At 39.1% G+C, this 26,565-nt stretch overlaps 1 protein-coding gene across 1 annotated transcript in view; it reads left to right on the top strand.

The window, feature by feature from the left end:
• LOC309635012 (uncharacterized protein) overlaps nt 1-26,565 on the top strand; it is a 375,467-nt gene that overhangs the window by 169,493 nt on the left and 179,409 nt on the right. The window contains exon 6 of the mRNA XM_082405758.1: nt 1,384-1,475. Coding sequence (XP_082261884.1) covers nt 1,410-1,475 — 66 coding nt within the window. The 5' untranslated portion in view covers nt 1,384-1,409. The remainder of the gene's footprint in view (nt 1-1,383; nt 1,476-26,565) is intronic.

Below are 26,565 nucleotides of genomic sequence, written 5' to 3' on the forward strand. Positions count from 1 at the left end.
TGCTGGCAAGTCCAGCTACATAATTGGCAGTGCCCAGTGCAAAATAAAAAAACAGGACCTCCTGTTCAAAAATGATTAAGAATTTCAAGGCGGCAACAGCAGAGCTTTAAACCATGAAACTTCTGAGCGCAGGGCCCTGTGTGACTGAACAGGTTGCCTGCTAGTGAAGGGTTGCCCTGGACACTTGGCTGTCATCAGATTTGGTGGTGAAGGGGAGGGGAGGGGGTAATTTTTTGCTACATTTATATCCAGGGTTACATATGTTTGCAAAATACTAAATTGTCAGATACTAGTTTTTATTAATGTAACTGTACCATTGAGCTTATTCCAAGAAATCTGGTCTGTTTCTTCATTTGATATTTTCTACCCTTTTCTTTCAATAATTTAAATATCTGAGAGAATGCTTAGAGGGCCAATATCTTTTCCAAAAATCTGTAGCAGTTGAGTTGTTTAGATGTAAGTTGTCTTGACAGTCAGCTGGCTTGCACTAATTGTTAATGGGAGGTGTCATTTCTGATTGGGGGCATGTGTTCCTTGCTGGTCATTAAATATCTTGAACATCACCCTTGTATGATAGGATGTGTGCCATACTGATTTGCAAAAGAATGCTAAGTTTATAATTTTATTTAGTGTATTAATAATATCTCAATGGGAAGACATGCAATTTTTGAAAATTGAGGTCAAATTCACATAACATAAAGTTAACTATTTTAAAGTGAACGACTCAGTGGCAGTTAGTACCTTTATAATCTCATCTAATCATAGTACATTTATAATCTCATCTAATCATCATCTTTATCTAGTTCCCAAGCATCTTCATTGCCTTAAAAGGAAACCTGGTACTCATTAGCAGTCACTCCCCCATTTCTCCTTTCCCTTAGCCCCTGGCTACCATTAATATGTTTTCTGTTTCTATGGATTTACCTATTCTGGATGTTTTGTATAAATGGAGCCACACAGTATGTGGCCTTTTGTGTCTGGTTTCTTTCACTTAGTGTGTGTTTTCAAGGTTCACCGTATTGTAGTGTGTAACAGTACTCACTTCTTTTTATGACTGAATAACATTCGACTCTGCATATATGCCACGGTTTGCTTATCCATTTATCTGTTGTTGGACATTGGGCTTTTTCCATGTTTTAGTTACTGGGAATAGTGCTGCTATGAAAATGCAAGTGCGTGTATTGATTTCAATACCTGTTTTCAGTTCTTTAGGTACATACCTAGGAGTGAAATTGCTGGGTCATATGGTAATTCTATGTTTAACTTTTTGAGGAACAAATCATGCAATTTAAAGCCAAATAGGTAATCAAACAGACTATTTATTATAAAATATAATAATAGAAAGAAAACACTTCCATTGCTTTTCTTGCTTTTCTATCCCAGCTGCTGGTTCTTAAACTACTGCTACCATGAGAATGGCCAAAATTGAGGACTTGGATTCCAGAGCCCCTGCTTTTGACCGAGACACCTCCCAAGTAAGAGCTTGAATTAATAAGAATGTGTTAGATCTCGGTGCTAGAACATATGAGCCAAATTGCATTTCGTGTCTCCATCTTCCACTGTCTATTTTGTAAGCCTGTTGCTTTTAACAACACCTGAGTCAGTCTAGTGAAGAGAACTATTAGCCAAGGTTAATTATCTTCACTGAAATGTGAGTAAATGAAAGAAAGTGAGTCATGCACTAAGGTGATTTTATGGCAGTTTATGAGAGAAGGGTAAATCAAATGTTCAAATCTAAACTACTGGGAACATTTGAGTGGGGCTGAATCATACGTTTGAGTGGATATATATTTTATAGCACACGCCTGTAGATCCTTAAGGTGATTTTCCCACTGCTGTGGTCAGACTGTTCTCTTCCTGGAGGCCTAGCGGTGACCTCTCCAAACCCATCAAGTGAAGCCCAGGACGCCTCACATGGGGACCACCCATATTGGGCAAAAAGAAAACAGAAGGGGAAGAAAGAGAGCGGCAAAGTCACATTTCTTCTTCAGAGTTTCATCAAGAGCTAGCTCTCATCCTGCAATTGTTTATTTCCCCTAAAATTCAGACATTTTAACAAATTTTAGCACAGCAGCCTAAGGAAAGTAGCACGCGGGGAGTACATGGGAATGAAATGACCAAAGAGAAAGGACGGTGTTTCTCCAGCCCCATCACCACCAATGTGTGTATCACAGATGCATTTTTGCTGTCTAAGCCTAGATGCCCTCATGCCTTCTTCACCTATTTGTTATTCATTTATTTAGTTAATGATTTGACTTCTAAGTCTGCCCCAGGCACTATTTTAAATGTTCTCTGGAATATATGCATGACTCAGAGTGAAATCTGCTCTCAGTAAGCTTGTGGGTAGAAGACAATGTTGGGCGTGGAAGCCTCCAGCCTTAACATGGTAGAAGGGGTGTAGGGGAGGGGTTAGAGTATGGACTGTGGTCCCAGCTCGCCTTGATTTGAATCCTGTTCCACCTTGGCAGAGTGGCCTCCTATCTCTGTCCCTTAGATCCCCATCTATAAAGTGAGGATAATACTAGGACATGTCACATGGGCTTGTTTTGAGGAAAGCACTGGAACAGTGTTGGCACTAGGTAAGTGCTACAAAAAAATAAGTGACAAATACACTAACAGAGAAATGACTGAAGTGCCCTGGGATTCAGAGGCAGACATGTGCTGGGAGACTAAGAAGGCTAAGGGCAGAGACTGCATTTGATCTAGGCCTTGAAGGCTCAGCTGAATTCTCTATCTGATGTTCTTTATTTACCTGTCCATCTGAGTCAGTGCTCTCAGCATTAGGTAAGCAGAACTTTGCCCAAATTTCTCTGTGCATATCTATTAGCATGTAATATACACCTAGCTCTTGAAACATGCTTTCTGAGGGCACTGAGAAAGCAAATTTTTTCTTACATAATAGTTAGTTATTTGTCCTTCAAATAATCAGACCACTATTTGCTTGATTTTGAGTTAGTCATCTCACCTCTCTGGGACTCAGTTACCCCATTTGGAGTAGTAAAGGTCTAGACTCAGGAAGCACTATGGCTTTTAAAAAAAACTAACTCTAAATATTATGATTATTAACAATATTGTTGGGAGTTTTAGCCTTGTACCTCATTCACATTTTTTGTGAAGAGTTGACTACAAATCTTGTAAGCTCTGGGCCTGAGTTTTTTAGTGATTGATTTGTCTCTGAAGTTTTATATTACAGAATCTCCAAAGGAGCTTTCCAAAACCACAAGACTGCCAAAAATTTTATTTGACTAACAAAATTTACAATGTTTACACCCATATTTATAAATTCTATCCTTATCCACCCCACCCCTCATTTTACCTAGTTAAGGGAAACCAGCTAGCTTACTACTGCAATAAGGTCAGTGTTCTTCCTACAAATACAGAAATCTCTAGAAGGAATAGACTTGTTTTTTTTTTTTGTTTGTTTTTTTTTTTTAGTTTGTGATGCAATTTCAATTAGACCTACTACCTAATTTCACTCTGCTTTGGTTTATTCATACTTGTTATAGATCCACGTACTGTATTGCCCAAGAGAACATAGAATTTTGGTTTGTTTTCTGTGGGCTAGAATCACTTTGGGGTGTAATGGTTTCCTACAGTCAGGATAGTTAACAGAATCCACTGGACCTAGTTTAAGAAAAAAGAACTTAATTCAAGGAATGGGAAGTCAGAAGCAGGTTCTAGACTGAACTTTCAGGAACCACCACTGAATTGGCCTACCTGAGTAGCTGCTGCCTTTAAAAGAAGAAGGAAGGAAATTTAAAAAACCTGAAGTTGTGACTGCTAGCTCTGGGAATAGTCCACTATGCTGTAATGTGCATCATCAATATGGATGCACCCCTCTCCCCATTCCCTGACTCTCAACACCCACAAAACTAGGGACCAGACCTGGGACCTGTACTATTTTTCTACAGCTGCTATAACAAAGTGCCACAAACTGTTTGGCTTGAGCAACAGAAAGGTATTGTGTCACAGTTCTGACAGCTAGGAGTCCAAGAGCAAGCTGTCAGCAGTGCTGGCTCCTCCTGAGAGCTGTGAGAGAGAATCTGTGCCATGTCTCTCTCCTAATTTTTGGTGGTTTGCCAGCAACTTTTGACATTCCTTGGCTTGTAGATACATCAGTCTGATCTTTAATTTCATGTTCACATGTGTCTGTCTCTGTGCCCAATTTCCCCCTTTTATAAGAGCACTAATCATATTGGATTGGATGCACCCTAATGACCTCATCTTAATTGATTGTCTGCAAAAACCCTATTATTTCCATATAAAGGTCACATTCACAGGTACTGGCGGTTAGGATTTCAACATTTTTCAGGAACACAATTCAACCTATAACAAGACCTCTGCAACTATTGTTGCAGAAAAGACAAGAAAACCAAATGCCACCACTGCAATGATGCTACTAGAAGTAGCAGGGGTGGCAGAATGGCCTCTGCCTTCCAAATCCTGGGTGGTTAGGTTTGCTTGGTGGAAGTTCGACCTTGGAAGGAAACTAGAGCTGTAAGGAAATCTGGCAAATGACAAAAGGTCTGTAGCTCTTCAGTCTCTGGGATGCTAAGTGGGGTGGAATGGAGATGGATGGGCCACAGTAGAGTTGGATGAGCCGATCTGCATTACCTTCCACTTAGGGAAGTGGAGACCTGTAAGAGACACTGTGTAGACTAATGAGGTAATGAGTGATGGAGTTAAACAATAGCATCATTTGTTAGTAGTGAATCACTACTTTCAGTCCCAGGACACGATTTATTAAATCTCTTTTTCAACTACTACAAGCTATTTATTCTTGGACTGGAAATTGTACGTATTTAAAAAGGCAAGTGATTTATTTTCTTCTGACCAGCAGGATTATCTTTGGGCCCAATATCTTTGAAACCTGTCAGAGCCTAGGGGACATGTAGTATGTAAGTACAAAGGAAAGAACAAGGAACAAAGGAAAACTTTGACTTTTGCTGGGCTGGTTAATAATGTCTACCTACCTGTTCTTCTCAGTTAGAAATCTTAGGGACATCTTCATGCTTCCCTTTCTCTCACATCCTACCCCAATTTTTTCATTGCCGAATCCTAGAAATTTTGCCCTAAAATGAATTTCAAATTTGACCGTCCCACTTCATTCCTGTGGCCACTCTCTGAATTTAGTCCCTCACCGCCTCCAGATGGATGTCTGCAGTAACCTAGTATTCCCACCTCTATATTCTTTTCCATTCCTTCTTTCATGGTACTGTCAGAGTTATTCTTCCTAAAAAGAATCTGGCTATGTCCAACCCATTTTTCAAGTCGCTGCTCTCCTAATGATTGTTATTAATAACTATAGTAGAAGCAACAAACTTGTTCTTTTGATTTTGTAATTTTCTCGAACTTTTCCATGAGCTACATTATATTTTTAACTGTTTGCTTGATAGCTCCTGCTGAATATCCTATGAGTGTCTCAAGCCCTGAAGTGACATGCTCTGAACTGAATTATCATCTACTAATCTCCTCTCTGGAGGTCAGGGTGCTAGCATGGTAGAGCTCTTGTGAAGGTCTTCTTCCATGTTGCAGATGGCTGACTTCTCCCTGTGTTCTCACATGGTGGAAGGCGCTAGGGAGCTCTGTGGGGTCTCTTTTATAAAAACACTGATCCCATTCATGAAAGCTACACCCTTGTGACCTAATCACTTCCCAAATGCCCCACCTCCTAATACCATAGCATTGGGCATAGGATTTCAATATGTGAGTTTTGGGGGGACACAAACATTCAGACCATAGCAATAACACTGTAAGCCTATCCCAAAGGCTGGAAGCTTGAGGAGACCACAGGAGCTCCGGTTCACCTTGACCTGGCATCCTGTCATCTAGCATCTCTTCTAAAACCTGTATTCTTGTGTGAATCTCAGTGTAACGTGGTAAGTACTCATCCCCTTGTACTTGCTGGTCTAAATCTTTTTTTTCTTTTCTTCCAAAGCCCATACCCTCTCCCCCCTCTTCCAGATATCATTGTGAACATTACCCCTTCAATCTCGACCAGCTTCTTCACAATCTTGAGAGTTTCACTTTAGAATAAACTGATGACATTGGTCTTGTGTTGATTATAAAAAAAAACACAGGTAGTAGATGCAGGGCCTTAAGTTTTATTTAGCCCAGAAGACCAAGGGAAGGGTTTAGAATCTGCTAGTGTATATGTCCATGAGAATGCACATATCCTTGAGAAATGTGGAAAAACAAGCCCAATTCCTATTAATTGCCCCTGGTTTGGTTTTATTGTTTGGAATAACATCTATATGTAGTTTTTCATAACTAAGAAATATGAATTATTTTATTTCCTGGTTGCATAACATGGAGTAAAATAAGAAAAAAAAAAAACCCTGCAGGCTAGTCTTTTTGGTCTTTACTTTCAAGGCTTCATTATGCATATATTCAAGGACTGAGTCCTCAAAGGGTCATTATTCTGATCTCTTGCTCACAGACAGCATGACCTTAAAAAGAAAAAGCTGAATTAAATTCTCTAGCTACTGAATGTGAGATGTCTTTTAAATTTTTTTTCCTTCCCTTTTCTTTTCTTTTCCCCCCCTCCCTCCCTTTCTTTCTTTCTCTCTCTCTCTCCCTTCCTCTCTTTCTCCTTCTTTCTTTCTTTCTTTCTCCCTTCCTTTCTTTTCTTTCTTTCTTTCTTTCTTTCTTTCTTTCTTTCTTCCTTCCTTCCTTCCTTCCTTCCTTCCTTCCTTCCTTCCTTCCTTCCTTCCTTTCGTTCTTTCTTTCTTTTCTTTCTTTCTTTTTTTCTTTTCTTTTCTTTTCTTACTAGTGTCAGTGTCCAGACCACCATTCTTAAATTATAAGGCATGTGACACGAACTTAAAACCTTCCTTGTAATTCTAGTTCATTTTCTTTACATGGTATCAGTAAAGATGAAAAGCCTTTATACTCTTGTAGGATAATAAATCATAAGCTTGAAGAATGATAATAATTTTTATCTACCTAAAGTTAGAAGAAAGAACGGAATCTGCAGTCCAACGTGCATTTCAGGCCATAGTTTAGAGGTTTTTATCATACTCCCCCCATCTCCACTTGCTGACATTCTACTTTTTTCAGCCTGTTTCAAATGCCTCAGTCTTCACAAAGGCTTGCCTGGTCCCAGGTAACCAGCCAGGATTGCTTTCTTTTCCCACCCTTTTCAGGTCTTTGTTTTGCTGTTATCACACTTTGATATTTTAATCTGTATTGTAGTTACTGGGGGCACACGTGGTATAAAAGGGAGAGCACAGACTCTGGAGGTGGACAGATGGAAGCTCGACTGTGTTTATGTCTCCTGGGCTGTGTGACTCAGATATGTTGCCTCCCTCGCCGAGTCTCAGTCTCCTCGTCTTTAAAATGAGGCTAAGAGTAGCTGCTTTGCAGAACTGCCGTGAGAGTTAGAGAGAATGCCCTGCTGGGAGCCCTCCCCGCTGCGCCTGTGCGCGGTGGCGGTGGAGAGCCTGGCCTAACCTGCAGCGGCAGCACATTTGCTTCTCCTGTAAGGCACCGACCCTGTCCTCTTCTGTGGATACTTTGCAGGGGCTGGAAGCACCTGGAACACAGGTGCTGGAAGAATCTTTGTGGAATTGGGAAAAACTGGTCTTTTCTCCAAAACAAACATTATTCCAGCTTTTCCTGTAACTCCTTTTTTTTTTTTAACTACACATTTATTCATTATGGCTATGTGCATTGAGCAGCATTGTTAATTATATTCTGAAATTTGAATATTTGGGATCATGAAATCAGATGATCAGTATCTTTTACAAAATACTTAAAAGTAAATCAAATCTGCAGATAGTTAGAAGCAGAATGTGTATGGTATGGTATGTATGAATACGTGTGGGTATTTCCGTGGGTATTTACCCAGAATTGGGAGAAAGTTTGCTGTCCCTTAGTCCTCAGGGTCTGAGTCTGCAGGCCGATGGCCTCTGCAACAGCCATGCAGAATAGGGTCTTGTAAACAAACTGTATAAAAGAATTTAAACTTTTCAGTGCTCATCCTACATGAAGATGAAGCCTCATCTACATAAATATGGGTTTCCCTGACTGTATATTTTCCCTGGGTATCTTTTGGTCAAATTTCTCTACAGGAGAAAAAAAACCAAAAACATTTGCTATGCTGTACTGTAAAGTATATGATTAGCTCTTTGTAAGTGGAAGGTCATGAGTCCTCCCCTCATACACCTCCTTTCCTCTTGGGAACCTACAGGCTCACTCATGCTTCTCTTCTGCTGTTTGAGTTACAAAACTGTGACACGGGACAGATCCTTGTTCCCACCCAGCCTTCCTGGGCTCCCGCGCTCAGCATCAGTGCTTCACTGGCTGCCCTTTTCTCCCACAAGCGTGTCAACAGAGAATAAATACCAGCAGCAGATTTTTAGGAGGACACTGAGTACTATATTTAAGAATTCTTACTTGCCTTGAATTTTTCAAAAACAAAACCAGTAGAAATAAAAACAAAGACTCTTTGGTCAAGGTCCTGAGGACCAGAGTGCCAAAGGGCAACATTAAGAGAGTTCAGAAACAAGGGGACCAGCCTTCTGAATAAAATCTAGGTTTCTGGAAGATTGTGGGTATTCTTTTATGGGCTCTGACTGTTACTAACACATTTTGGGGAAGGGGAAAATGTCAGAAAACTGTACTGTGTCTTCAGCCATTTGTTTGTTCGTTCATTCAGAACATCTTCCTTTTTCTCTGCTAAGAATGTGACATATTTTCTAACAAAGGCCACAGGCCGTTATAAAACATTCATCATGTGACAAAGACCCACTACTATCACAGCAGTTCTCCTTCCATCTCACTGTCAAAACCACATAGTGAGAATTTACTGCTGGCTCTCTCCCTGATCCTTTGTTTTGGGAGTGCAGTATCTGATCCGGCAGTCCCTCATAGAAGGTGGGACCTATAGCTCTCAGCACTAGTGCCCTTCTATGTATATGCATGCAGTTATGCTTCATATAATCAAAGAATTTAGGACTGAATGTCATGAGGTCCTTACCACCGAAGAAATTTTCAAATTTCTCAAAGCCACGAGGTCTAGGTTATTTCCTAGAACCTAAGTGTACCTTTTCACTGATCCCTATTAACATTTAGACCTATAATTTCAGCATTTCAAGATCTTTTTAAATCTTGATCTGTCTTTTGACATATTGTTTATTCTTCTTTGTCTCATGTGCAAATGTGATTAATCAATATTTATCAATTCTCTGTGAATTATTCAATTTATTATGAATTCACTAACTGCATTATCATGTAGCTGATTCTATGAAGATATTAAAGAAAAAGTTGCCAAGTACCTTTAGAAATGAATATATACCACATTTATAGCATTTCTAAACTTATACTCTAATAACTTCATTATGAAGCTAGTTGACCTTGACTTATTCTTGGTCAACCAATGGGAGCTCTCTTTGGTTGGCACTTCCTTTGGTAAGTTCTACGTATCATCTGTTTAACCAATCTAACCTTTGTAGAACTTTGTTAAAGATTGATGTCAAACATTCATCAGTAATTTTTGGAAACTGCCTTTTAAAAAAATTGGGACATTTGTCTATCTCTAGGTTTCCAGCATTTCTTTAGTTTCTATAAATGCTGAAAGTATAGAAATAGGCCGTTTGATCACGATATGGATCCTTTCAGAAACTTGAGGTAGTTCATCTGAGCCTGGGAACTTGACCCTGGATAAATAGGGCAGATTTTTAAATACATTTATTATTTCCTCCACTATTTTGATCTCAAAGCCTTACTATGTTCTATACTTTCCAGTTGAAAGATACTCTCTTTCTAAGGCAGAAAGAAAATAGGAGAGAATTCGTTCATCCTTTCTCGTCTGTTAATTTTATGCCATCTGTCAAGCAGTAGGCCCACCTCTTCTTTGTTTTTAAAAAAGTCTTTACTTGCCCTTGGCAATTTGTGCAAGTGCTTCTGGCCTTTTAGCCTTTTATTTCAACCTGTGCTGTATTTTCTCCTCTCCAACCTCCCCGCCACACCCCAACCCTTTCTATTTGACTTACTTGCACTTTTTTTCTTGTATATTACATACTTGTACTTTTAATACCAAACCCCTCAGCTTATTGTGAGGCTTGAGTGTGCGCAAAATTCCATTGCTAGCAAATCTTGTGACTGACCCGCTTGATCTCTCAGAGATTTAGTTCTTTCATCTGTAAAACTGCAGGATGAAAATATATGACTTACAAAGTAGTTGTGAAGGTCAAGTAGAATGGTAACTTCAAATGCTTTTGGTAAACTCTAAAGCACTATCAAAAATGTAAGGTCTTATAATCTAGGGAACCAAGTTGTATTATATAGAAGCATACGTACATAGACTATTAATACTGGAAAGGACCTGGGAGTTCATCTAGTCCAACCCTCTCAATGAACAAATAAGGAAACAGATCAGGAGGGGCGATGGAACTCGCCAAAGCTCCCAGCTGGAGGCTGCATGGTAGAGAGTTTAGCCAACTGTGGATGGTGACTCATGATCTCAGATGCTGCTGTCCAAATCTGATGACCCTGGTTCTAGTCCTGGCTCTGTTGCTAAATAGTTCTGACTTCCTTAGAGCTGAACTTGAAATTACCCGGCCTTGTCCCCTACTCCCCCTTGCATTCCATTACCTTACCTTCCTTCTCAACACAGACAGTCAAGACCAACCTTCCCAAGACAGCCTGGCCTGCTTTAGATTCTTCTTTTCTTTTCTGCTGAGGCTCATTTGTTGTTCTATGGTCAGAATGGTTTTTGTTGCTGTTTTGCTCTTTGGCATTTAGTGGCAAACTGCTTCCAAAGATGTCAATGAAATTAATAAATAAAGCACGGGAAATGGAAGCTCTGGGGAAAAGCTGGCATAACATCTTTGTTTTGAAGAAAATATATAATTAAACAAATTAACAAGTATTTATTTAGTGCCTGCTAGATATGAGGTCTGACAGTTTACACAAGGCAGTATATTAAAACTCAAGCTCAAGGAGTTTAAAATATTCTAAAGGATATTTTATGTATCCATTATATAAATAATGCTGCTTTCCCCCAAGACTCCTGATAATAGCTACCCCTTTTGGAGTATCTACAGGTTGTGTGTGGACTTGATGACATATTTTGTCTTATTTAGCACTGCAAAGAAGCACTATTATTCCCATTTTATGGATGAGGAGACTGAGACTCAGAGAGTTTAAGTTCCTTGCCCTGGGGCACATAGGCCAAATGACATAATCAAAATTTGAACTTACATTGTCCTGACTTTGTTTGTGCTTTTTATGAAAGTTTCAGAGATGTACTTCCTGTTGTAAATTATATGTCTGACTACACCCAGTATTATGAAGTCTGAGATGACATGCTTATTTTCTCTCAAATTTGATTCATCCAAATAATTAGGGATAGAAGCAAGGAACACTTAATTTTAGAAAATCAGTCAATGGCCAGATGGAATTCTGCCAAGAACCATTTCTAGCCTGGCAGTTTCCTATCCCAGATCTGGGCCTTTCCGTCCTCAAAATATACAGATCAAACACTTGCTTTAAATGTACTTTTAAGGTACTAAAGAACAATAGAATAATTAACTAAATCAGAATCTATATAACTTTATTGAAAATTTACATATACAACTAGTTCCTACATTTCTTTTTTTTCTTGCCAGTCAACAGATGTAATTTATTTTATATGGAATGCACTGACTTGGCCAGATTTTCTGAACTAGGCACTCTTTATTCTGTCGTGCTTTAGCTACTAGTTCTTTTTTGAATAAAGGCCTCTCCCCTTAGGCCTTTTCCAGAAGTATTCAGATTGCAATATCATTGTAAGTCTTTTAATGGGAACTGGGAGCAGTAGTATAAACATTCATCCCAAAGCTTAGTCTTGAGGTTGTACTGTCCTGACCTGTGTCCTAAAGAGGAGAAGGGGCCGGAAAACACTTAGAACATCCATCGTGTCCCTGAAGGCCAATAATGAAAGAAGATGTTAGTATGTGTGGGTGACCTGGGTTTAGTCTGAGAGGTTTGTTTGTTTACTTGTAGATAGTAGCATTCCATCGATGTTCTTTTACCGTCAGAGGAATTAGCAGATTGTTTTTCTTTAAAGAACTAGTATCCATTCACTGTTTATAAAGATAAAATTATTTCTGATGTTGCTAAATCTAAACAGCTGCTAACGTAGGATCTCCTCCAGTATCCCTGCCGCTTAAATCCAACACGTGCGAATTCATGTACCTCTGTTCAAACAAGTCAGGGGTTTTTAGTTGACTGTGTTGATCGAGCAAGTGATAATAAAACAAGACTGGGCATCCATTAGCCTCATCCTCTTTGTGGTTTTGTTCACAGACATACTATGAGAATTTGACCTTTGGATCTATTTACCTGTCTGAAAAATAACAATGATAGGCACTTTGGTACTACCTACTTGTCTCCTTTTTTGGTGTACTGAGGATTTAATAGTTAAGCTCCCTTAGTTATCCAAATGAAGGGTTTGGCATCATCACCAACTGTGATTAAGGAAATGAGTAAAGTGACAAGCATTCTACCACCAGAAGGTATTTCTGGAGTGAACTAATTTTACCTCTTGGTTCTCCATCATCAAATCCATACTGGGATATGGTTTAATATAAAGCAGGTGGAATAAATTGCTTTTACTGTTCAGGCTCTACTGACAAGCTTTACTTAATTAGGATTTGGTTTGGAACAAGGGGGTAAAGAGGTATTATCAGTGATTACTCCTGACACTTTAAAATAGTTTTTTAGTTCTTAAAATGCACCTAATCCTGAATTTCAAGGAAGAGGAGGAATGATGGGGTAAAGGTAAATCAGAAGGGATTATGTTCTTCTTGTAATTGCAATGTATTGTGCTTTAACTAAACTCTTTACTCTTTCTCTAACTCCTGAGTTAACTTTTAATCTTTTTATTGGAAAAAAAAAATGCAAGTAAGATTTGTTTAATTTTTTCCTACTTGTTCATGGTATGTCAGAGGAGGGGTAATCCTAGGAAGTTTACACTAAAGTAAAACACTGTGGAAAATAAGGTGAAAAGATAGGGAGCACTTATAAATAAATGTTCCTCACAACGTTTCCTATGGAAGAATTTTGCACTAAGATGTATCTTTATGAAAAGCAACAATAATTGGTTCTTCAGCTCTAGTCCTCTGTAACTTTAATACAAGAAACATGGACCATCTGCTTTGTGTAGACACTGAAAACACCGTGTAGACACTCAGGAAACACGGAAATGAATAAGCCATAGACATTACCTTCAACGTTCCTTCTGTCTAATGGAGGAGAGTGAGGTGTAAGCACTAAGTAGAAGATGGATTCAAGAGTCTGAACAGAAGTAGGACAAATGAGATACATGGAGAGAATAGGGGAAGAAAAGATTAAATGTGACCTGGGTGGTCAGAGAGAGATTTCGAGATGGCTTTGCACTTGGTTGGAGTTTTGGGCAGATTTGGGGAGACAGCATTTCATGCTAAGTACCAACAAAGAAATGGGGACACAGAAGAGCCTGTTTGGGAAGTGATGAGAAGACTGATGGGGCTGGAGAGTAGGATGTAGTGGGAGAAGAATTTGGATGGTAGTTTGGAGTCAGGTTCTGGGGGAAGATGAATGCTCTTCTCTGACTACCAATTCCTTTTGGAACAAAATCTCACATGAAACTGCAGAGACTCTTCTTCAATTGCCTTTCTTCAAATGCACCTGCTGTTTTGAACAAGCAATACCTGTAAACTGTCTCGTCAAACAATGTTTTTATTTTAAAAAACAAAGAAACACAAACAGAAAACAAGATCTGTTAAGGCACCCAGGTGTTGCAAAGTCTGTGTCACTTAGCAATGGGTCATAGCTATGAAGTAGCAATTAAAGTTAGAAGCAGCCATAAAAGTCACCTAGTGCAACCTTGTATTAGTTTCTTATGGTTGCTATAACAAATTACCACAAACTCAGTGGCTTTAAGCAACACAGATTTACTCTCTTACAGTTCTGTAGGCCAGAAGTCCAAAATCAGTTTCACTGGGCTAAAGTCAAGGTGGCCGTAGGGTTGGTTCATTCTGGAGAACATGAGGGGAGATTTCGTTTCTGCTTCTTTTCCAGCTTCTATTGGACACCTGTATTCATTGGCTTGTGAACACTTCCTTCATCTTCAAATCGCATCACTCCAATCTATGTTTCCATCATCACCTTGGCTTCTCCTCTGACTGACTTCTTCTGGGTCCCTTTGATAAGAACAGTTGTGATTATCTCAGGTCCACCTGTATAATGCAAGATAATCTCCCCATCTCAAGTTCTTTAACCATCACATCTGCAAAGTCCCTTTTGCCATATAAGGTAACACTCATAGGTTTCAGGGACTAAGATGTAGACATATTTGCAGGGGGAGGGGGCATTATTTAGCCTGCCACAAACCTCCACATTTTATAGATAAGAATGTTCAGACCCAGCTTGGTATAAGGCCATACAAGTAGCTGTTGACAGAGCTGGGCTTATAACTCATGGTGCCTGATTCCCAGTTCTTTCTATTGCACCATGATGTCAATCTTTCATGCTCTCAGTGAGGAATTGGTGGTGCTTTTGGAAGGCAGAGACCCCAGCTAGCTGAGACTGGGACTGAACAGGAGTACCCAGAGTAGCCATTTAGGAGTGGAGAAGCCTCTTCATCCTGGGCAAGGACCAACTTGAGAAAAGAGTAAACGCTCTTTTTAGGACCAAAAAAGGCTGGGGAATTGTTCTTTCATTGAGTGGAGAAGAGATTGGGGGAAGGAAAAGAGACATGTGCAAGGAAAGAGAAGAAAAGAGAGGGCGGTATGTAGAGAAAGAGAAGCTATAATTGAAGTGGAGTCAAAAGGAAAAGAGAAGATCATCATGTGTATCCCATAATAAAGCCACCCTTCTGTGTATATGGTCTCTGAAACCAAGTGTATCCTGCAACACTTTCTCTTCATTAATGCCTAGACTTTATTTTCCATAACAACTGTATTATTTTGTTTATGTATTTTTTGCTCACAAATTATGTCCTTTACTGATTCATCCTCCTCAGTATTAGATTCTCTAGAGAATAGCAATAATTTCCATTGCTTTGTACACCACTGAGCACAAAAATGTGCTTTATAACAGTTTTAATCATTTTAATGATGATATACAGAGTGCATCACACTAATGCTATCATAGCATTTTTCTTTGAAAAAGTTCTGGAAAAATTCCAAACTAATTTTGTACTTTAACTGAAAGAAGAGCTTGAGGCTAATATAAAGGGCATATTGTTTTTGAAACTAATAAAGAAAGTGAAGATTACCAAGAAATAGCAAAGACATATTGCAATAAAATTGGAAAAGCAATGCAAGAGATGAAATGGGACCTTTGAGAGGAAAGGGAAAGTTTAAAAATGATTTTTAACTATAAATGGGATAAGGAAATGAGAGTATAAAATGTTTCCCTGTTATTACAGGAGGAAGCATTGCTGATTGATGATACTAAAATAAAAGCTTTAAAAATGTTCATCTTTATCCAAAAAGTGATCTACAAGAAGAGTCAGTCTACATGTTAATTAGCAGAGAGGTGCATCAAGTTGAAAGAATATGGAAGATTATCAACATATTTACTAATAAATATTGAGTATTTTTAAGTTAATGTTTCTATGTCTTATAATTTCCTAGCTTCCCCAAGGTAGACAAGTTTTATGCTATTGTTGTAATTTGTCCTATATCAGTTAATAGATTTCAATAGACAATGGGTACTTAGTAAATATGTGATAATGATTACTAATATGAATTAAAGCTGTTGACAATATCCAAAAACTTAAATATTTGACTTGGAATATTTATTTATGCTCATCAACACAGAATATATAAAAATGAAAATAAATCTAGTACGACATAATTTTTATTTTGAGCACTTTCTTTTGGGAAAATGCCTGAAAAACCTACTCAAGTGCTCTTCACTCCTGCCCATGGAAATTTCACCTATTCTTCAAAGCCCAACTGAGTGACCACCTCCTTACAACACCTTCCCTGGTCCCCTCTAAGTCATTTATGACTCTTTCAAATGTCTACAATACTTTAGGTGATTCACATTGTCCTCATAATTGCACATTGACTTTAATTAAAATTCTTTCTATTAAGTCTATATCATCTACTAAATAATAATTCTTCAGAGGCAAAGACTGTCTATTCATATTTATATGCCTAGTGCACTGGTTATCTGCAAATGAACAATATAGATAAGTATGAATAAATCAATGAAAGGACTGTTCTATCATAGTAACTCAGAATTACCTTCATGAAATCCTATGTACTCTACCTATTGAGTCACTTCTTCTAGGCATGGGAGTGGGATCTTCAATTTTATTATTTTTAACAGACTGCCAAAGTTATTCACATATAGCCAGCTAGGCACCTGGCACCAGTAGCATTTAGGGATCATTCATCAATAATTCAGTCGGATAAAGTGCATCTTATTGTGTACCTCTGAGGTATGGTCACCATGAGTATGGGTAATTACCAGAGAATGGGCAAACTTTTTTCGAGGGGAGATAAGAGTAATGGAAGGTATCCAAAAGCAAGTAATGGAAGGTATCAACTGGAGGTGAGTTGGGTTGGTAATTCAGGTAAAGCTAATCTTCTGAAGACAATCTGGGTTTGCTCTGCCTAGTTAATCCAGTCCCATTCATACCCAATGGAGAGTTAAATTAAGACCACTAACTAGGCTCTAGAATACTCTTTCCTGTTCTCCAAGAGCTATCAGAATGACTATGGGCCATTCTTTTACATCAAGACCTGTTACAATAACTTTATCTATATGTCTACTCATTTAATTTTACAGTAAATAAAAAGGCTACCCTTCTAAGTACGAAGTCTTCACTTTTCATACTGTCAATTGTTACCTAAAGGGAGTTTTTATTAAGGATGACTACTTAAATTATTCTCAACTGCATAATAATATGCTAGTAAAGAGAAGACTACAAAGCCTCAAAGACAAAGAAAACAGAAGAAAAATCAGGAGATGAAAGATCTCAACCTTTTTATGAGACACAAAGAAGATGAAGAAGTGGTAAGTGGCTCAAAAGAGGGGAGGAAGCTATAACTTACAGGACCTCCAAAGTAAAGTGCTAATGAAAAGTGAGCTTATTGCCATCACAGAATCCCTAAGAGACTAGAAGTAGAGTGACTGGGCTCTTACATCTCTTTCTGCACCGAAGATAGCCTATGGTTAACCTACACTCTTGCCAGGGGCAGGAGATTTGAGATTTAGTCTCAAGCAGCATTAAATGGGGAAAACTTCAGGCATGGAGGTATGAAGAAGATGTATGAGACATGGGCTGATCATAGAGGGATTGAAAGAGTCTGCATTTGAATAGTAGGACCCCTGTCCCTTTTCTGCTCTGTGTTTATCTTCCAGATATTTATTTCTCAGGCAGAAGACTCTTCTTTGAAGAAATGAATGTCACCTGAGAAGAGATTTCCACATCCCGATGTCTGAGAGTCTCACCCAAAGTATTTGACTTCCATCCTGATTATTTCACAATGAGTTTCATCAGTTGATAACCTCTGTGCCTGCACACAGAGCTTTCAGTGCCTTGTTCTTAAACGTTGATTGGTGGCCAAGGATCATCAGATGTTCTAGGAAAGCCTCCAACACAAAGGATAGATCAAATATACTAACAGAAAAGAATAAACTCAGATATTCAGATCGTTTAGGGTATGGCTTAATTTTTCCACTTCCTTTCATTTACTGAATTCCTCCAACTGCTATCCCTGCCCCAGTTCTAATAAATGGATTTTTGCCTCTTTTTTTTTATGACCAAGCTCTCCTCTTGTACCTCTTCTGGGGGTCCCTGCCTTGTTCCTATGCCCAAGACAGCCTTGATACCCCACCCAGTACTTATTCTTGCCCAGCCTTATGGTCTTCCCTGCTATTATTCCTAGCCACTCAAAGGTCACTTCTCACCAGTGTACTCAACTCAGCGCTTGTAGGTTTAGTCTTGTTCCCAGCCCACCAGTCGTTTCTGACCTGCCCATCTGCTTACCTGCTTGTGAGAGTTTAGACTTCCCATTGCCTTGCTCTGCCCACCTGCTGTAATACTTGAACTTCTCTGGCCCTGCTGATGTCTACTGGTTGCCTATGCCTTCCCCACTTTCCAGTCTCTAACCTGCAGGACAAACTGGTCTTCTCCCATTGCCTACAGCTGCATCTGCTCCCTAACAACCTAATCCACTTAGATGGATATGTGTTCTTTTCAATTCCTGGTCCCTCTAAGGCTGAGCCCTCCTACTGAATCCTTAACTAAGTACCAAAATAGATTCGGCACTTAAGAGTCATCTACTGCACCCTAGCCCAGGGAGTAAGTTGGTCCAAAGTTGCCCATGAAAAGGACACTGCGCTTTGGTTGAAAGAAGAAAAAACCTCTATTATTCTTAATTCCTTTACTGAGAGCTGAAATCTTGATGGCTTGTGTCACTCTGTGACATAGATTAGCAGTGGTAGAGACCTGGCCTTACTATCTGCCTCTACCAAGTAAACTGTGCTCTGCCATCCCAGCTTCCACAGCTGTAAAGCCCTGGCCACATGGGCTTTACCTGATTCTGCCTTCTTCCAGCCCACCTGGGTGCTGAGTAAAAGTTCCAGAATTCCATAGTTGAATTGCTGCAGCTCTGAATACCCTCTAAACAAAGAAAGTTTTTTGGAGATGAATTTTTGAACTTGAAAAATCTCAGAATGATTTAAATGAAGGCTGATGCATGAAAATACACTCCCAAGAGATATCTTCAAGTAAGAGTCTTTAATTCTTTTTTAGGTTCTGGAGGAAATAAAGGAGATAAAAAACACTTAATTTTTTATACTTCTTTCAAAAGTAAGCCTTCTATTTGATGCGCCATTAAATGCCCAATAAGAGAAATGCTCTTAAGGTGTAAATTGAAATAGGGAAATCTTCTAAATTCACTTACATTTTTTCATTGTGCTTTCTTCCAAAGTCTTATTGAAGTGTAACTTGCTTTCTCATAAAATTGAGTTTCAGATTTTAGCTCCTGAATATTACCCACTTAGTCAAATATTATAAATCCTTCAAAAATGGTAAAGTATTGTCTTTAGCAAAATACATTGTAATCATGCAAAACACATGATCATAAACCAGAACACTGCCTTAAAAACTTTAATTTTAATCTGCCAGTTAATTGTTTTAGTTATGGTTTTATTTCCCAAATGCAAGCTGGTGTCACTCATGGTATGGAGGTGATTTTCAGAGGGGCATAATAACAAGGAATAGTATTAAATGAATTACATAGAGGGAAGGCTATGTGTTCTTAAAATTCTTTTCAGTCCTTCTCCTTAGTCTGGCATTTTTTTCAATTCTTTACTTTTGTTAATTGCCCATCTTTAAAAAAGAAAGCAGGCCTCAGACACTGAGGCTTTCCTACATTCCAGGTAGAGTTACAATCACATTGTTATGTTTTATTGCTTTTTTAAAATAATTACCTCTTGTTTATGACAAATGATGTTGGTATTAAATTTTTGATTGCTTTATCCCAAGAATTATTAATTTTGCTACAATGTAGGCAGTACTCAGATAGGGTACATGGGCAGTTGGTATGTGAACAATAGACTCTTAGGAAACATTGGTTGCTGGGAAGTTTGAGTGTTTCTCAAGCTTGATTAGTTGGTTGATTTTTTCTTCACTGAATCAACCAAGTCAGTTCGTTGTTTGATGTAAGACAGACATAATCACTGGTGACTACAAACTTGCCACATATTAATGAAATGCAACTGTGTTTAGATCTAATGGTGGTTTTTAAAGGAGATCAATTCTTTCAACGCCCTCTGAAATAAACATCCGTTGGTAGCTCCGTCTACCTTTAACTTGAGAGAAGTCTCTGAAAATTGGAATAGATTTGTTGACCTCAACAAGGTCACAAACACAGTGCAATTGAGAACAAGGAATCTTGTGATAAGACTTGGTAAAAAAAAAAAAAAAAAATCATAAACACTAAGGATGTTTGTATATTTTCAAAAATCATAAACACCAAGGATGTTTGTATATTATCTAAAAAATATTTTCAAAAATTCTTATAGAACTTCTAGAGCTAACCACAGAATACGTACAAGATCCCCCTTCACCTGGATATTTGAGAAATATTTGGCTTCTCAAACACATTTGTTTAACTATTTTTTTTCTAACTTCCTACTCTCTAAAGCTAAGAATCCACAAATAATATGACCCTAAAGCTGAAATGAAAGAGAAACAACTGATTATATACATACACATACTAGCAAAGCACACTGGGAGTTGGTGCCACACTGTGAATTGGAACAGAGCCACAGAATAGTGAAACACAGGCTTTACCAAAGGAGCCCACAGGCTAGTTGGGCAGAGATGGGCGGGGAGGGCAACCATAAGACAAGACAGGATATGAATGACTTAATTGCACAAATCAAAGTTATGGGGATTTGAATGAAGGAAACTTCTCATCAATAGGGAATAACAACAAAGCCCTAGAAGAGATGGGCCCTGAAGAGTGAGCAGAATTCAGACAGAGTGGGTATTCTAGAGAGATCACCCTCCAACTTTTATTGAGAATATTCTCTGTACTAGGGCTGAGGGCACAAAGAATAATATAATAATGATGTTGATGATGATGATGATAATAATAATAGTCTGTTATAGAAAAACACCTCAGTGGAAGACATGGGTGCAAATTTTTACCGCACAGTGTATTAACTAATGTAATAGAACTCTTTAGAAGCAACCAGGGAGGAAGAAATTATTTCTACCTGGGGAATTGAGAAAGCATTTATAAAGGAAATGAACTTTGATCTGGGCTTTGAATGATGAGTGGAGCTTTACCAGATGGAAAAAGAGGAGAAATATATTCCAGACAATGAGCACAACATATGATAAACCATGAAGGCATAAAAGAACATAATGTGTTTGGGAAGGGTGAGAACCTCCTATGTGGTTAGAGTGTCAGGGGAGGGGGTGAGGATGGACATAGTGATTAGCAGAGAAAGTGCCTGGAAAGACATGTAGAATCTAATTTGTGAAAGGCTATGTATGCCATGCAATGGAATTTAAACGTCATTAAGACATTGTTTTAAGTAAGACAGTGTAGTTCAGATCTCTGTTTTTAGAAGTATCATTTTGGGGACAGGATAGAGGTGATACAGGAGAAGTGGTGCAGGGGAGGTAAGAGGAGGTGCCCTGAAGAGACAGAGTCTTGCATGGGAATATGGCCTAAGAGTAGGGGAGTTTGGAGTGAATTGTAGAGTGTCTTGGAGGCTGTATTGAGGTGTTGACACGGAGTTCTGTAACAACAGAAAACCGCCAGTGCTGTACTTTATGAAGACTGATCTGGAAAGTGTCTATGGAACCTATTACCATGGAGAGACTTGAGGGCCCAGCTCGGGCATAAGATGTGGCACATACCACTGGTTGCTGATCCAGCACCTGTTCTGTCCCTGCTTCTTCCTTCCTAACTGAATCCTGGTTTTGTTCCATTATCTCCTCTCCTCTTCCTAGCCATGGTCTTCAGAAGATGAGGCCCTATTCCCTGCCCAGAGGATGAATCTGCTCTAGGATAAGACTGTGGAGTCCATTTCTAGCCAATGACATGGGAAGAAAATCCTCTAGGGGCCCCTAGGAAATGTCTTCTTTTTTTGAAAAAGGGAAACACAGGAAGAGACAGTCTCTTTTGCTGAAAGTTGTCTCCATGTGGCACTTGGAACTGCCAGGCCACCATTTTGCTGTGATAAGAGGAACTAGTCCATGGACAAAGCAAATATTCAAGGAACCTGATTCCTTGATGATGTTAAGAGCCACTGATTTAAACAAACTTGGAACTGCCTTCCCTTCAGACATCTTAAAAGATGAGCTGATTTAAGAAAAAAGCTAATAAGCCAGATTTTATACATTCATATTGAGCGTGAGGTGAAGATGTCTACAGAGGAAGTTCAGGGTTGGCATGTCGGGGAAAGAAACCAAAAGCCAAATACAGTTCTTTCCCTTGCCATAGGCCTGGAAGAATTATAAATACTTACTCCTTGCTACATTGTCTACTATTAATTATTTCTGTCTTCGTAAGTATAATTAATGCAATTTATATCAATAGCAGTAATGGATAACACATAATGTACTGAACACTTTCCTATTTGGGAAATTCCATTAGTGCTTTCACAACACTAATGTTGGTGAAAGGCTTCTGCTATTACTTCAATTCACAGGAATGTGTACGTGTGCAGTGTGGCAGAAAGGAAGGAACATATATCTGGGCTCAAATAGCTGCTCCTCCACTACGTTACCATCTGGCCCTGGCCAAATGGTTTAATTACTGTAAACCTCAATTTGATTTCATTTTAAATAGATTTCATAAAACTTACTTCGCAGGGTTTGTGCTTAGTAATGGTGATACAGTATGCACCCACATTTTCAAAATTTTCAATTTTAAAAATTGAAGTACAGTTGTTTTAGAATGTTGTATTAATTTCTGCTATACAGCAAAGTGATTCAGTTATACATATAGATACATTCTTTTTTAAATTGCATTTCCCTTTGTTCTTCAATTTCTTAAAACTGTCAGTTATAGATTATGATCACCTATTCTTGATTTCCATTTTAGTTTTCCCCCTATCAAGGTCACTGCTAGCTCAAGAAGCCTCAGGTCCCAGGAAGGAGGAGTTACATATCTGTTTGTGGAACTCAAGGACACAGATGCAGGCATGCCAATTGTCTGGCAGGATCACTGCATCAAAAGTGCAGGCCCAGTCATTTTGCTTCCTCTCTTATTGTAGCATGAACTTTCAGCACTCAGGAGAACTCATCTCCTTGGACTCCACAGTCAGCCTGTGGAAAGACTGGGAATTAGAAGTGGAGCTGGGCTCATGGCGGGCTTGAGACTGCAACATGGGCTCCAGTTCAGCTGGACAGAGAGGCCATTATTGGGATATGAGGATCTCTTGCAACTAATATTAAATATGTATTTTTATTGTTCACTTGTCCTTGTTCCTTGTGTGCATAGCTCTCTCGGGAACCACAGTAAGAGTGGATCAGGCCAACCCAGGATTTAGATATTTTTATTGTTGTCAGCCACTGGCGGGGTTTAATGCGTTTTGACTAAGCACCAATCTTGACAGTGTCCCTGGATAATCTGAACACTTGGGTTCATTCCTTTTTAATTTAGTGACCACTTAGCCCTAGTTAGGACATGTTCTTCTTTACCTTTTATTGTGTGTGTGAGAGTTACCTGATAATTATGGATGTCAGTTTCCCTTTGATAATTGGGAACAAAAATGTTTCCACTTCACTTGTGAAACTCAGACGTTTGCTTTTATGGCAATACATTCATTATATAAACTCCAAAATCCATCAGAAATATTTGGTCATTAAATGATTCACTACTTTTTTTTTTATAACCACTCCCCCAGGGGCAGGACTTGGGGAGGGGAGAACATAGTTTATTTTCCTCTTCCTGGGAGTAGCCCAGTAAAAAAAATATATGTAGCGGACACACTCATGTATAATGAAGGAAAAAAAAACTTCAGTGTTTATCTCCCAACCTGCACTTTGTACTTTCTAGGTGAACTTGAGTTTGCCTGCCTTCCCTATTACACATACAATCGGAGTTCGAACTTGAGTAAAGTAGAAGAAGATGAAACTGAGATATACATCTGATTTATATGAGTTCATTCTCTGTCCACCTGTGTTCCTCCCCCTTATAAAAAACCTATATATAAACACCACAGCTACTATATGAAAGTAAACAAGTTTAATAAATGCATATCCCATTAGCATAGAGATATTCTGAGCTGAGTGGGATTCTTTGCATTTTTTTAAGCCAGGGTTTCATAATGAATGTTGATATTTTGGAGCAGTGCCTGGAAAACTGCACAGAAGCAAATCTGCTCCTATATTTTATAGAAAATTTGTATTTCTATAAAATCCTAACTTCTTCGTCTAGTCTACAAGGTCCTGTATGAGCAGGCCTAGCGTCTCCCACTCACTCTTTTCTCCAGGCACACTGGCTTTCTGCCTTTCGTTTCTAACTCACCAAACTGGTTTCCACCTCAGGTTCTCTGCATTCCCTTTGCCCCACCAGACCTTCCCATGACCTTCAACCGCTACGTGTATTATCACCTCCTTAGACAGCTTTCCCTGCCCACGCTGTTGACACGGGGCTGCCCAGTAGACACATCAGGTGAGACAAATGGGAGTCAGACATGTAATAGTACAATTCCTAGTAGCTACAGTAAACAAATTAAAAAGAGGTAAAATTAATTTTAATAGTGTTTTGATTTAATCCAGTATCTCTAACATGTCATCATTTCAACATACAATTTGTATAAAAAATTAATGAGATATTTTATATTCTTTTTCTCATACTAGGTCTTTGAAATCTGGCACTTTTCTTCAGGACATCTCAATTTGGACCAGCTACATTGTGACCGGTGGCTACTGTATTGGACCACACAGACTTAAAATAACACCCCACCTCCAGCCACTCTCCACCACATTACTCTGATTTATCATTATTGGAAGATTTTTTTTTTTTAATGTTTATTTATTTATTTATTTATTTATTTTTGGCTGTGTTGGGTCTTCGTTTCTGTGCGAGGGCTTTCTCTAGTTGCGGCAAGCGGGGGCCACGCTTCATCGCGGTACGCGGGCCTCTCACTATCGCGGCCTCTCTAGTTGTGGAGCACAGGCTCCAGACGCACAGGCTCAGTAGTTGTGGCTCACGGGCCTAGTTGCTCCGCGGCATGTGGGATCCTCCCAGACCAGAGCTCGAACCCGTGTCCCCTGCACTGGCAGGCAGACTCTCAACCACCGTGCCACCAGGGAAGCCCCTGGAAGATTTATTTGTGTTTGAAATCATCCTATGTGTTTATTTACTTGTATATTATCTCTCCCTCCATCCCTTATGAACATCCTGCCCTGAAATGAAAAGTCTAAAGAACCAGGGGCTTCTTTTTATTCTTTGCTGTATCCACAGAGCTTAGTATATTGCCAGTTTTCAGTAAGTATTTGTTGGAAGTTTGATGAATAAGAAACTGATATGCTGTTAAAACAATGAGTCCGTGTGGCTTTTGCTTTTTGAGTCTTCCCTCCCTCGTGCTAGGTTTCAGGTCAGTGGAATAAATAATGACCACACCTTGCTGTCCCTTTTCCCCTTCCCCATCCATGTCCTCCTGTAAATATCCTGTGTTGTCTGTATCCCACCAATTTTCTGATGCGGGACTGTTTCCTTAAGAGAAAGCATTTTCCAGTCCACCATTAAAGCTGCTCTCAAGTTAGCATTCAACTCATACTAAGCAGGAGAAAAAAAAAAGCAAACATCTGGACTTTCTCTTCTTTCCCCTACTAACCATTACAAGATTTTCTCAGAAGGTAGTCAGGCTGTAACTTGTATTTATTATACTTTTAGTCAATGGGAGGAAACCTTGGATCTGTGATTAGCTGTAGGCCTTGTGGAAACTGCCCTGAGGCCCGGAGTTCTGGAGGTTTCCTTCCACTGCTCCTCTAGATGTGACCCAGTCTTGCCTGTGTGACAGTGGTCAAGGGCTCCAGATTTGCCTGTGCTCATTTCCTCCATCTGTCAAAGGAAAGTCACAATCATTGCTTATTTCCAGTATAAGACTATAAAGAAAAATCAATTTAAAAATTTTTTTTAAAAAGGCTATAGAGAAAAAAACCAGAAAGTATATTATGCCCAGTAATGAAAAGCATTGTTGCTGTTCATACAAAGCAATGGGCACTGACCTGGTACCTAGGATTCTGCTCTAAACGCAGGTATCACAATAAAAATGGCTAGAGTCTTAGAGACTGGGTCAGTATGTGAGGTAAATGGTAAAATGGAAGTGGGGTTTGAAAAGAATTCTTACCCTTTCTACAGTTAGAGAAATTTGTGGAAAGAGAAAAGTTTCTGCAAGCTTGTTTTGGCATTTAATTACCTTGGCATACAACTACTCCTGGGTGAAACATAATGAAGAGAAAGTTGACCCAATTCAGCCCATCCTCTACACACCTTTTTCTCTCTCCCTCCCCTGGGTTATTGAAATTGTGCTCCAGAATAAACTTGGCTATGGTTTATTCACAAAACCTAAATAAGTGTTGTCACATTTAAGAATGTTGAGTTCTCAATTCAGAATTCACTCATTCATTTAAAAAAATATATACTGTGCACCTACTATGTATAAAAAAAGTTGAAATGCAAACATAAATAAGACCCTCAGGGGGCTTCCATTTTACCAGATAATACATTCATTAAACAGCAATTTCTGCGATTAATTATTCAATTGCAATCATAATGAGTACCTTGAAGGTGTTGTGAGAAGATTTAATGGAGTCCTGATTTAGTCTTCCCCCCAAAGTGTCTGGTCAGATAAATCCTGAGAGGAGGGTTTAGTGGGCTAAGGGGGTTAGGGAGATTTTCAGGCAAGCAGCAGGTATCAATGTACTGAGGTAGGAGGAACCTGGCAGAGGCACCAGAATAAGCAATGGCCAGCTTATTAATAAGCAATGCTCCCCCAAAGGGCTCCCCAATGAGGGGCTAAGAGAGCAACAAGGCCCAGAGCCCAGAGTCTCTTCTGTTCTCCCCAGCAGGGCCGACTATAACCGATTGAGTGATCCTC

This window comes from Balaenoptera borealis, assembly GCF_965194805.1.
Source record: "Balaenoptera borealis genome assembly, chromosome: 9".
In the NCBI taxonomy this organism is placed as follows: domain Eukaryota; kingdom Metazoa; phylum Chordata; class Mammalia; order Artiodactyla; family Balaenopteridae; genus Balaenoptera; species Balaenoptera borealis.